General features: G+C 37.4%; 1 protein-coding gene across 3 annotated transcripts in view; it reads left to right on the top strand.

The window, feature by feature from the left end:
* ADAMTS3 (ADAM metallopeptidase with thrombospondin type 1 motif 3) overlaps positions 1 to 12,766 on the top strand; it is a 286,648-nt gene that overhangs the window by 249,240 nt on the left and 24,642 nt on the right. For all 3 annotated transcript variants that reach the window (XM_059067187.2, XM_067035816.1, XM_067035815.1), the window contains 9 exons: positions 317 to 473; positions 1,226 to 1,331; positions 1,740 to 1,883; positions 2,503 to 2,635; positions 4,118 to 4,231; positions 6,457 to 6,602; positions 7,553 to 7,728; positions 9,181 to 9,314; positions 10,867 to 10,990. In XM_059067187.2, the coding sequence (XP_058923170.1) occupies positions 317 to 473; positions 1,226 to 1,331; positions 1,740 to 1,883; positions 2,503 to 2,635; positions 4,118 to 4,231; positions 6,457 to 6,602; positions 7,553 to 7,728; positions 9,181 to 9,314; positions 10,867 to 10,990 (1,234 nt within the window). The remainder of the gene's footprint in view (positions 1 to 316; positions 474 to 1,225; positions 1,332 to 1,739; positions 1,884 to 2,502; positions 2,636 to 4,117; positions 4,232 to 6,456; positions 6,603 to 7,552; positions 7,729 to 9,180; positions 9,315 to 10,866; positions 10,991 to 12,766) is intronic.

Raw genomic sequence — 12,766 nt, 5'->3', positions numbered from 1 at the left:
AGCTAAATCAGGAATTACTAGAATTTTTACCCAATTGATTAATATCGAGTTGCTTCACAACAGCAAAAGAATCTCAGCATCACGTATTTCCATTAATGGTGTCAGCCACCTTTCACACAGGTAATATTGATCATAAAGGTATCCTTCATGGGCATGTAGAATTTCCAAATAAGTATTTATTTCCAAGTAAGCCCCTGATAATATTATCGTACATTATTTAATTACTGTAATCTCAAATGTTACTTTCAGAGAAAGTTATTAAAGGAAGCCTTTGGGAAAATGCTATGTATGTCTTTAACATATTGTCTCCTCCTAGTCCATCAGCCTCATAGAAAGGGGAAACCCATCCCGGAGCTTGGAGAACGTGTGTCGCTGGGCTTGCCAACAACAAAAATCTGATCCCAATCATTCTGAACACCATGATCATGCAATTTTCTTAACCAGGCAAGACTTTGGACCTGCTGGAATGCAAGGTATTTCCATTAATATGTAGAAGAAAAACTTAAGGACATGACTTTTCAAAAGTAATCCTAAATCAGGGAGTCTGTTCAAATGTTCAGATCTCCGCCATCACTTTCCTCCATGCATCAGCCAAGCATACATTTTCTTTCTGTTGCTTCCAGTGACTTCTGTGGAATTTGCAATGCTAAATGCCACCTAAATACTATGATAAATTACACTCTCCTTTACAATAATGAGTGTGCATCTGGGGTACAAAGGGGATGCTGTAAAATGTGGTGCTATTTCCACTAACTGTTTGGAATGGGAAGGGAGATGCCATGGGAAATGTCTGCTGCCAAAGAGCTTTCTTCCAAAGTCAGCTTATATTTATCTAATAAATTCTGATGTAGACTTGGGAAAAAATTAGACTGACCGTTTTCTTTTCAACGTTGGTGGAATTTCTGGCTCCTTTCATCAGTACCATGATATGAAGGACCATTCACTACAGCAGAAAGACAGAGCTTAGTTGGTGGGCAGAACAGAATGGTAACCCCAGGCAGTTCCTTCCCTTAGGGGAGGAGAAAATGCAGACCAAATGAATCTTTTTAGAGCCCATTACCTGTGGCTTTCCCAAGAGAATGTGGTGCAATGCGAGCAGAGAAATAATACTGCCTCTGTTTCCTGAAAAGCGAGCGTTTTTCTTCCCCCTAGGCAAAGGTCCAGTAGTAATTCTTAATGGATTTTCTCATAAAATGAAAATGAAAGTAATTGTTATTCTCTACAGGATATGCTCCAGTCACAGGCATGTGTCATCCAGTGAGAAGTTGTACCCTGAATCATGAGGATGGTTTTTCATCTGCTTTTGTAGTAGCCCATGAAACTGGCCATGTGTAAGTCACCGCTGACAGCTATAAAGCAAAAAAACAAAAAAACAAAAAACAAGGTCTTTTCTGTCTGCTTCTCTCAGTATTGTTCATACTTTGGACAGAGTGCATGCCAGCATGCAACTCTCATCCCTTGCCAAGTTTGAAGAGCTGAAAACAGTGAAGAGGTCATGGACTGAAACTAAATGAGTGACTCTGGCTTGCAGAGACACTCCTGGGCTTTTCATAGCTATAGAATAAAAAAGGCATTTGTGTCAGATTGCTCTCAGTTTCACAGTGTCTGTGACTTCTCCACAAAAGCCCCATTAACTTAAAAAACACCTATTTTCCTGTACTTACTTTCAAAACAGAAATTACGCCAAAGTCATGGCCCCTATGATGATTCTTACCATAAGGTCTCGCTTTGTGTTCTAGGCTGGGAATGGAGCACGATGGACAAGGCAACAGGTGCGGTGATGAGACTGCCATGGGAAGTGTCATGGCTCCTTTGGTGCAAGCAGCATTTCATCGTTACCACTGGTCCCGCTGCAGCGGCCAAGAACTGAAAAGATACATTCAGTATGTCTCCTTCTGTGTGTCATGGGAGTGTTATAGTAGAAATACAGACGTGAAGCTGCCTCTTAGGACCTTGATCAGAACTGAACTCCCAGGGAATGAAAACTTTTGTTCGTGATAAACATTTTCTTGTGACTCAGCCTTTGGCACAATTCCACGATGTAATTGCAATAGTTTAAGCCGTGAGCCTAGAATTTAAGTGAAATTTTTTTACTGTGATTTCCTCTTAGTAAATTATTTATGGAATCTTGGACTAATGGTCAAAGCTGATTTGAGGAGGGGATGGTCATGCGATGCTTGCATAGGGTACCACCTATACCCTGTAGCACAGGGGTCAGGATCTGCCCTGCCACACCACGTGCGGGTTCAGCTAGGGACACGAACAAGGTTGTCATGGTTCTACTGTGTTTCTAAGTATGATTGGCTTATTTTCCTGGGATGAATAAAGATGAATGGTCTTTTTCTAAATGGAACTGAAACCAAAAACCTTAAAAGGTATGCTTTTGTAACCTTGCTTTATGATCTGATGAAATTCCAGAGTATGTAACCTAAGAATACTTTTTCATTGGAACATGATAAAACAATGAACATTTAACTACATGAAGTATTTTCCTTCCTACAGTTCCTATGACTGTCTCCTTGATGACCCTTTTGAACATGACTGGCCCAAACTCCCAGAACTTCCTGGAATCAATTATTCTATGGATGAGCAATGTCGTTTTGACTTTGGTGTTGGTTATAAAATGTGCACTGCGGTATGTTACTCACAGTCAATTTAGATTTTGCATATTGAAATCTACTTGCTTAGCTCCTGTTTGGTGACATTTACAGACTCACTGTTGCAAGACTATGAACCAACGATTTTGTGTTTGCTGTGTCAGTACATGCTAAAGCTAAGTGCTTTAAATATACTATCTTATTTTATCCTTGTGACAGGCTAGAAGGGAGTTGGTATACTTTTATTTTACAGATGAACAAGCCAAGACTTAGAGAGATTAAGCAACTTGCTTAAGTCACACATCTGGTAAACAGGGCTTTTTATATGTTGGAGAAAGCTTTATTTGTTAGAGCAAGAAAAAGAAAGTATTTCATCAAAAGAAGTTGATCTGCTGTTTGAATTCCTCCATATGCAGATATATACAGATATTTGGTTTGTTTGTAAGGTATACACGGTCAGCTCCTGATGACCTGTGATAATGTTCTGACCTGAGAATTCTAAAGCTTTGGCTCACTAGTGTAGAAAATTACAGTTTCTGCATTAGGTAATAGGAATAAGAACAAAAAACCCAGATCCAAAATGAGTACTAATTAAAAAAAAAAAAAAAAAAGCTATGATCATGAGTCTGTATGTGGATAATTAGTGGTGTAGGTAATGAAGATGTGGGTAAACTGGTGTTTGATATATATATGTATATTTTTTAAAATTTATCTAAAGAATGATAAGATATTTACTGTTAGAGAGCAGATGAGGAAACAGTAACACAAATATGTGTGCTTACATATACATTTGGATATTATAATGTAGTGTTTTAGGAAAATAAAAGACATTCTTAAGAGTGAGAAAACTTAAGATTCTGGTTTGTCTCTGTTACTGTCTTATTTGTATCCATAACTATAGTCTTACCTTATAACCCATATTTCTCAGCCATGGATTGTTACGAAGATCAAATATATGGAAAGTACTTTATAAACTCTATGAATGTTTTGTATATTTTGTTATACCTGGAATACATTATCTTACACAGAAAGTTTGACAAATATTTTCTGCTTTTAGTTGGCTCATTATGATGGGCATTTTTATTATTTATTTTTGACTGGTTCATACATTCAGGGATAAAGAGAAGCCATTTTGATGGCTTGAGAGCTGCAAAACCACTATAATGTTTTCATATTTAAAACGTTCATACTAATTACTCATTCTTTTTAAAATCCCAATATTGTCTATTTGAAAACCATAAGATAGAAATGGCATAAAGAATAGTAAAAGTCAACAGAAGAATCCCAGACAAATCATTGTTTATCAGTGTTATTTTAGAAAAGCGGAATGAAAGTAATCTTTACTTGGAATTCTTAGGCAGTGTTTGTTTGTTTGTTTTCTTAACATGCCGCAACTTTGACGATTAACTTGAAATTAAAATATCCAAGAAACATGACATGAAGAAACTGTGTAGAAGGTGTTGTTGGTACAAGTCATTCCATCTCTATGTCACTGAGAGTTTGTTTTTTTTCTCTTCTAGTTCCGAACCTTTGACCCATGTAAACAGCTTTGGTGTAGCCATCCTGATAATCCCTACTTTTGTAAGACTAAAAAAGGACCCCCACTTGATGGGACCGAATGTGCTGCTGGAAAAGTGAGTATAATCTATTTATACAATAAAGATTTAAGATATGTTGCATAATAATCATCTTTAAATAACATGTATTGTCATTTTTAAGAAAACCATAGTACATAAAGTTTCATTATGGGAATGCATGAACACTCTGTACAAGTTTCCTATAGCTGCTGTAACAAATTGCCACAGACTTAGTGGCTTAAATCAACAGAAAACTATTCTCTCAGTTCTGGAGGCTGGAAGAACAAAATCAGTTTCACTGAGCTGAAATCAGTGTGTGGGCAGAATGATACTCTCTCCAGAGGCTCTAGTGAAGAATCTGTCCTTAGCTCTTCCAGCTTCTGGTGATTGACTGAATTCCTTGACTTGTGGCTGCACCCCTCCAGTCTCTGCCTTTGTGGCCACATTGCCCCTTTCTCTTCTGTGTATACATTTATTTCCCTTTGCCCCTCTCTTATAAGGATACATGTGATGGCATTTAGGGTCCACCTGGAGAATCCAGGATAATCTCCCCATCTAAAAATTCTTACTTAATTACACTTGCAAAAGCTCTTTTCCAAATAAGGTAACATTTACAGCTTTTAAGGATTAGGACCTGACATCTTTGAGGCCACTATACAGCCCCCTACTGATAGAATAGGAAGCGGCAGCTCAGCCAAGTATCTGGGCCCTAATGGGATTTGATTTACTTGCTGGCATCCCGTTCCTTGTGAAAGTTGTCCAGAAATAAAGTCATGTGAACTTCTACAGAAGATTTGGCCTCGCTCTTTGGGGAAAGATGCCCAGAAGTTTCAATCTCAAGTTGCGTAGTGAGGATCAAATGCTCAGAAACTGGCCCAGTGCCACGCTACACTACTCAGGAGGGGAAAGATCATGAAACCCAAAACAAAGGGATGTTAAGAACTCAAGTTGGAGAGCTTTGACTAGTTTGGAAATAAGATATTGTAGATAGGACCAAAACCTGGCAAGGAAGATTTATATAGCTTTTAGGTCTTCTGAAGCCCTTTAAAGCTCTATTTCGAATGTGTTTAAACTGTACTTGCTATGAGAATTACAAGCATGATAATAATAATAATAAAATCTCCCATTGTTCACGTTTAAACTCTTAGGCACTATGCTAAACTTGTACAGTGTGTTGCTTTGGGAAAATTCAGTATTACAGACTTCTGACTGAAAAAACAGAAGCAACAATGAGTTGTTTCATTTTTGCTTTATGAAAAAGATATTCTGTAAACCAACTCGGAACATCCAACTTCCCTAAATATATTTGTGTTATGTTTCAATTTCCCAGAGTTGAGTTTTAAGAAACACTTTCATTGTATATAGGATAAAAAAGTGAGTCAAAATGTTGGAAGGGGAAAGAACTAACATCTTTTGAGCATCTGCTGTGTGCTGGGTACTGTAAGCTCTAGGCCTCTACAGTATCCATGTTTTAGTACTCCCCACTTAGTTTTTCTGGTCAGAGAGTCTTACGCTACTCATGGTCCTTTCCGGGGCCCAGTTTTCCTCATCAGAGAGGTAAAGATCATATATCTCTCAGAATCATTGTGAAGGAAAATTTTAACAATTATGTACAAGTGTCTTGAAAGTTATATATGTTTTAGATGTTATGTTAATTATTTTCTAAATTAAGACATATGGTTTCCTGTCATTATTTTAAAGGGGAGCAGATTGCCCTTAAAAAACTCCAGTAATAGGGCTTCCCTGGTGGCGCAGTGGTTGAGAATCCGCCTGCCGATGCAGGGGACACGGGTTCGTGCCCCGGTCTGGGAAGATCCCACATGCCGCGGAGCGGCTGGGCCCGTGAGCCATGGCCGCTGAGCCTGAGCGTCCGGAGCCCGTGCTCCACAACGGGAGAGGCCACAACAGTGAGGCCCGCATACCACAAAAAAAAAAAAAAAAAACTCCAGTACTATAGATAATGAGGGATGAAGGGTAGAATAGCACCTACTGGGCAAGTTGGGTGCTCAGATCATTTATTGATTATGATGTTTGATACTCACTGTGTCATTTAAAACCTTGTCTGAGTGAATGTTATTTTTTTAATTTTAATTTTATACTTAAAAATGCAAGTCTAAATTACCCAGTGTACAGGGCACTGCTTTGAGATAATTTTAAGTGTATTTTTGCCTGGAAAAAGAAAAAAAAAAGAAGTGAAGTCCTTCACTTGGTGATCCTCGTATAACAACTTCAGCTTTAGCATATGCACGATTTTCATGATTGCTTTGTGTCATTTCCCTAAGTGGTGCTATAAGGGTCATTGCATGTGGAAGAATGCTAATCAGCAAAAACAAGATGGCAACTGGGGATCATGGACCAAATTTGGCTCCTGTTCGCGGACCTGTGGAACTGGTGTTCGCTTTAGAACACGCCAGTGCAATAATCCAATGTGAGTATAAGTCCTGTCATTCTGGTTATTGGGATAGACCAGAAAATGCTTCAATATCATGTCACTAATGCTCTGTTTCTTGAAGCACATGTACAACACAGAACATGAAAACTAACGGTTTAAGTTTCTATTTTGGGCAAATCCCCATTTATCAATCTTGCGAAGAGTAGTCCATGGTTAAGACTAGAGACTGTGAAAGAAATTGCTGTTGAGGAGGGTTAAGGAGCTGAGCGGGGAAAGCAGATCGCTGTGCTCGAAGGACCTGGGCACCGGGGCTGTGAGACCCGCTGGAGGAGGGACAGGCCTGTTGGCAGGAGCAGCACCAACCAGAGGCTCCCTCACTTGCGAGTTAGGAGAAGAATGCTCCAGAGCCGGGTGATGGGAAGATGGTGAAAGAAGACCAACGGACTGTTGGGGGAAAAGTTATCCTTAGAGTAGTTACAACAGCGAGGGTTCACCGTGAGCCACACTCTGTTCTAAGTGTTTTAAACATGCTAACTCATTTAATCCTCAAAATGTTTCTCTAAGGAAGATTGGATTATTATTTTCATTTCACATGTTAGGAAACAGAGGCATAGAGCTGTGATCAATGTTTCTTTGGGTTGCTTCTACATGTTATATACATGATATAAAATATAATTTTCCTGAGACCATATACCTGTTTTTGGTTTCTTTATATACTTTTGCTGTGCGTTTAAAATACACTGTTTGAAAAATACACTGCTTTAAAAGATACTGATTTAAGTTGAGTTTGGGAATTCCCACAACCAAACCTCAGCAGGGAGAGGATAATGCTTTAGGAAAGGGATTGAAATTAGGAAGTGTGAGTTCATTCACTGTGTGCTGGCAGCTCAGAAGCCTTGGCTTTCTGTCCTCCAGCACTGTTGTCTGCAAGCTTCAACTGCTGGACCAGAGCCAAAAGGCCTTTTTAAATGTTGTCTTTTCTTCAGGCCCATCAATGGTGGTCAGGATTGTCCTGGTGTTAATTTTGAGTACCAGCTTTGTAATACAGAAGAATGCCAAAAACACTTTGAGGACTTCAGAGCCCAACAGTGCCAGCAGCGTAACTCCCACTTTGAGTACCAGAATACCAAACACCACTGGTTGCCATATGAACATCCCGACTGTGAGTAGCTGCGCTCTCTTTTCCTGCTGTGTGGATGGTTACTTAGAGCTTAAGCTTTGTCAACACGCAATCCCTTGGACTCTTGATCTCTGCTTGGTAACTTAGAAAACTTGGTGCTTATAGGGGTAGCTCCTCCTGGGTTTCCAAGAATAAGGCTAACACACGCCTTTCTCTAGAGAGGTGAGAATTATGGAATAACTCCTGGGAAGCAGCACTGCCACCATCACTACTGGAAAGACAAGTAGAAAGCAACGCCTGGGAGAGATGTTGAGTCTCCTCATACAACTGAAATCCCTCTACTAGGAAATGCATCTGGAATATTGTGATCCTTCCTTTCTGAATAACTAGAGAAAAATATAGTTATTTTACAATCAAGTCAAGAATAAGACAAAAACCATTATTTAATAACAAAAGGCACTTCATAACCTTTTACTTTTGTACCGTACACTGGTTATCCAGAAATACACTTGGAAATTCCCTTGTCATGTTTCACTTCTTACCCCTGAATTTTCGGTTAAATCTGTTCAAATGGGAACTTCTTGACATATTTCTTACTTGAGTGAATAAAAAGTAGTTACAGAGGGCTTCCCTGGTGGCGCGGTGGTTGAGAGTCCGCCTGCCGATGTAGGGGACACGGGTTCGTGCCCCGGTCCGGGAAGATCCCACATGCCGCGGAGCGGCTGGGCCCGTGAGCCATGGATGCTGAGCCTGCATGTCCGGAGCATGTGCTCCACAACGGGAGAGGCCACAACCGTGAGAGACCTGTGTAACACACACACACACACACACACACACACACACACAAAAAGTAGTTACAGAATTATTGTGTGATATAATACACTGCTGAGTTCAGTTTAAAAGCTGTTTTAAAGGAAAGATGCATGTGTGTAGGAATTCAAAATTGCAATGCATTATTTTGATTTATTTTGGGGAAGTGAGTCACATAACTTAGATTTAATTAATGAGATCCTACAAGAAGCAAAAACTGTACTAGGTTTAGATTTAATTAATGAGATCCTACAAGAAGCAAAAACTATACTAGGCCTTTGAGTCAAACAAAAGAGAAACCCTTTCAGTGCTCTAAGTGTCACTAAAACTAAATTGATTCTGAATGAAATTTATTGAACAGCTGTGGTTAAATCTAGGGTAGCCAGCCGTACGACCTGCGTCGCCTGGGACAGTCCCAGTTTATACCTATTGTCCCTGTGTATATTATTAATAGAGCCCCTTTTCACTGTCAAAATTATCCCAGTTTAGATGTCAAAGCATAGGGTCACCCTGGTTAAAACAAATATGCCAAGTATGCATACTTTTCCCCTACTCTTTATTTATTTATACAATTTGTTTTCAGGAAACCACATTGAAACTGTGTATTTTACAAACAAAATAAAATATACTGTTCAAATATACCATTTTACATAAATAGTCGACTTAATCCTCCATCTTATGCAGCCAAGAAAAGATGCCACCTTTACTGTCAATCCAAAGAGACTGGAGATGTTGCTTATATGAAACAGCTGGTGCATGACGGAACGCGCTGCTCTTACAAAGACCCATACAGCATATGTGTGCGCGGAGAGTGTGTGGTGAGTTCAGATTGCTTCCCCCAAAGCTTCGTACAGTAGTGTGCAACTCTACTTGTCTTTTCATTCATCTGCATATTTTCAAAAATATTTTAACTCTTTCTTATCTGAGATCACATTACAATGAGAATCTATGAACAGTTCAGTAGCTAAGCTAAATTTGGAAGAAATTGCAATTAATCAAATCAAACTTTGGTCACTGGCAAAATCAAGATTTAATTCATTTTGCTAATTTCTAGCCAAATGCATTTTTGGCGGCTTCCTCTGATACCTCAAGTCTGGGAATACAACTTGGGAACCATGCCTTGGCTTTGAGTATATTATAGTAGCCATCCACTAATACAATATCAAGTCTTTTTTAAAAATTCAGTGCTAAATGTGTTTTATCATGTGTTTAAAAGATGATAGAAACTTCTCTCTCTCCCTGTCTCACCTTCCAATTAATTCTAAGTTTAAACACTGAATTCCACATCAGAACAAAAGTACTAGTGAAGATGCAAAAACTGTCTTTTGCCCATTTAATCTGTTTTTAACGCAGTTTACTTTTTGTTCATGTTCACAGGTTAAAGTGATAAGAAATTATCCTTATTAACCGAACACATTGCTCCTGTTTGATTTGTTTTCACTTCAGCACAACTAAAGTGTTATATAAAAGAATCTCAGATTCGCAGATGCCTCATAGCTGAACTAAAATTTCCCGAAAGTAGAATCTGTGTTTTGGTCATCTTTCACCTCCCACAGTATCTGGTGCATTAAATGTATATGTTGTCATTATCTTCTCTGCTCACTCTCATCCCAAACTTCTGAGTGCAGTATCATTATCATTATCCAACACTGATTTATATTAAGGACCTACCCCAGTTCAGAACACTTTTCAGTAGTTCCCTGTTAAACTAATGTGAAAATATAACCTCTTCCTGATATTCAACACCTTCCACAGCCTGTGATTTGCAGATCTTTCACTATTCTTCACCACCATACAACACTAACTTTCCATTAGTTTAGGTATGGTTCAAATATTATTATCTGAACCCACTTTTGATGACTTCTATGGCTCTGTTTTAATTCCTTTTTATTCTTGAATTGCCTTTCCACACCGTCTGTTCCTTCAGGGCACTATGAAAATCTCCACTACATCTGTGATGTTTCGTCTCACATCCCTTACCAACTTGTAAAGTCTGTACTAATAGACAACTCACTATTTTAGTATTCATCTTTATAAATATGAAGGCAACAAGGGAGAAACACTTCTTAATTTTGTCTCCTCAGCATCAGCTACAACTTCCATGTTCCATAAATGTTTGCTGATTGCCTATATATGATGGGGAAACACTTCATTAGACTGAGGGAAATTTATACTTTACTGCCCAGAGTACAAGTCATTTTATTTTATAGTAGTTCTTTAAAAGACTGAGCGATTAAAAATCAGAGCTAGAGAGGAAGTTTGGTTCCTGTCTGTGGGCCCATGATGGAACAAATGGTGTATCATTCTCCAGGATGCTGACCTTTACTTGGCACGTTAAAATTAGCTACATTTAATATCTTCTCTCCCCAGAAAGTGGGCTGTGATAAAGAAATCGGTTCTAACAAGGTTGAGGATAAGTGTGGGGTCTGTGGAGGAGATAATTCCCATTGTCGAACGGTAAAGGGGACGTTTACCAGAACACCCAGGAAGCTTGGTAAGATGAGGTCTCTCATGAATTCAGTATCCTTCTCCATGATTTGCATTTGTCTGAGACTTCTTTTAGGAATGCCGCGCTTTCTCTATAAACATAAAAAATTAGCTGCTGATTTATTTTTATTCAGATTACCTTTTAAGGAATTATTTTAACAACGTTGACAATTCATACTCTATAGTGTCCATGATAAAAAATAAATCTACTAAATGTAGATAAGGAACAAATAAAACCAATATCAATTACAATAGTTAGTTGAAATCTGTGTTTTGTTTAATTCTGTGTCCTTAATAAAATGCATTAAACCTAATTATTAGAATTAATGTTTATTTTGAATTTTCTGTTGCACATAAATTGTTGATCAGAAGTTAAAAATATTATAAAACTTTAAATACAACTTTAAAAATACTACATTCATTTTGCTTCTTTTAAAAGTGAACAAGTTTATCCTATTTATAAATCTATAAATCTAGGGTCTATATTTCACATAATATTTACAATTTTATATTAAACAAGTTTGAGGTACACACAACCAAAAAATAACCTGAGGTATAATTGCTTATGTGTTTGAATTTCTCTGCTTATCACACAGTCAGTGGCCTGGACTTAGGCATGTGGTGAAGTTTCATCAGATGGAACCAAAAGCAAATAATATGCAAAATTATTAGTATTTCATAATAATTCATTGGAATTTTCATGACTTAGATATAAACATTGATTACTGAATAATTTCTTTAAATTTGTAACAAATATTATTCAGTTATTCCACAAATTGATTGGACAAATGTCTCTGAGAATTCAGCATTTAAAGATAAATTTAATGTGAGGCTTCCCTTGAAAAGCTTCTTTTACATCCAAGATATAGTCTCTTATAGAATAACAGAAAACAAGATAAAACAAAACAAAAACAAAGATTTGGTTTACTTTGAGCACATTGTCATAGCGCTAATTTTTCCTTTTAGAAAAATAAGAAAGTATAAAAAACTGTTCTTTATCCAAATAGAGTAATTCTCTTAGTTCTTTTTACTCCCATTATACCCCAGGTACGCAGCTCAAGCCATTTCCACACATATCAGCTTTGCTCTTTGATATATTTAGAGCTAGGCAGAGGTAGATGACTATATTCTAATGTGTTTTTCTTAAGCATTCCCTACTCTAGTTACTGATATCTTTGCTATTCCTGTGTGATAATTTACTATGCTTTGTACTTTGAAAATTGTTAAAAATCAAATATTGCCACTTCTGGCGGATTGTATTATTTTAATAAAGCAAACAGAATTAGAATTATATACATATACAATGGTTTTGGTGGAGTAATGTGATTTTCTCCATCTTAATGTGAAATAATTTACTGTGCTTTCTTTATTGCAGTTATGTATTGTTCATTTAGGTGTAAAATAATTAATTTGTTTTATTTCCAGAGTGAATGAATGTAAAGAAAATGGTTTTTACCATTATTATCCATTCTATATTAAGTGTAATAAAAGGCAGTGATACTTTTTTTCAAATACCTCAAAAATTATGCTAAACCTGTGAATCAAGTTCTGAAGAAGAGAAGAAAGCTTTAATCAGTCATACAGATTCACACTGTTTGAAGATAATCTAACATCCATTTCTTTGAACTAATGTTATCATCGTAGTTATTCAATAGACTAATTAACCTTTTCCAACAGGGAAAAATTTAAGCAAGAGGTGCCATAAAGAATTCAAGTTGCTGGAAAATGAAATCTGCAAGTATTCAACTTCAAATCACCTATATCATTTCTCATTCACTCTTAG

This window comes from Kogia breviceps, chromosome 6 (genome assembly GCF_026419965.1).
Source record: "Kogia breviceps isolate mKogBre1 chromosome 6, mKogBre1 haplotype 1, whole genome shotgun sequence".
Classification (NCBI taxonomy): domain Eukaryota; kingdom Metazoa; phylum Chordata; class Mammalia; order Artiodactyla; family Physeteridae; genus Kogia; species Kogia breviceps.
The sequence above is the reverse complement of the archived record's forward strand: the minus strand, read 5'-3'. Positions and strand labels throughout refer to the sequence as shown.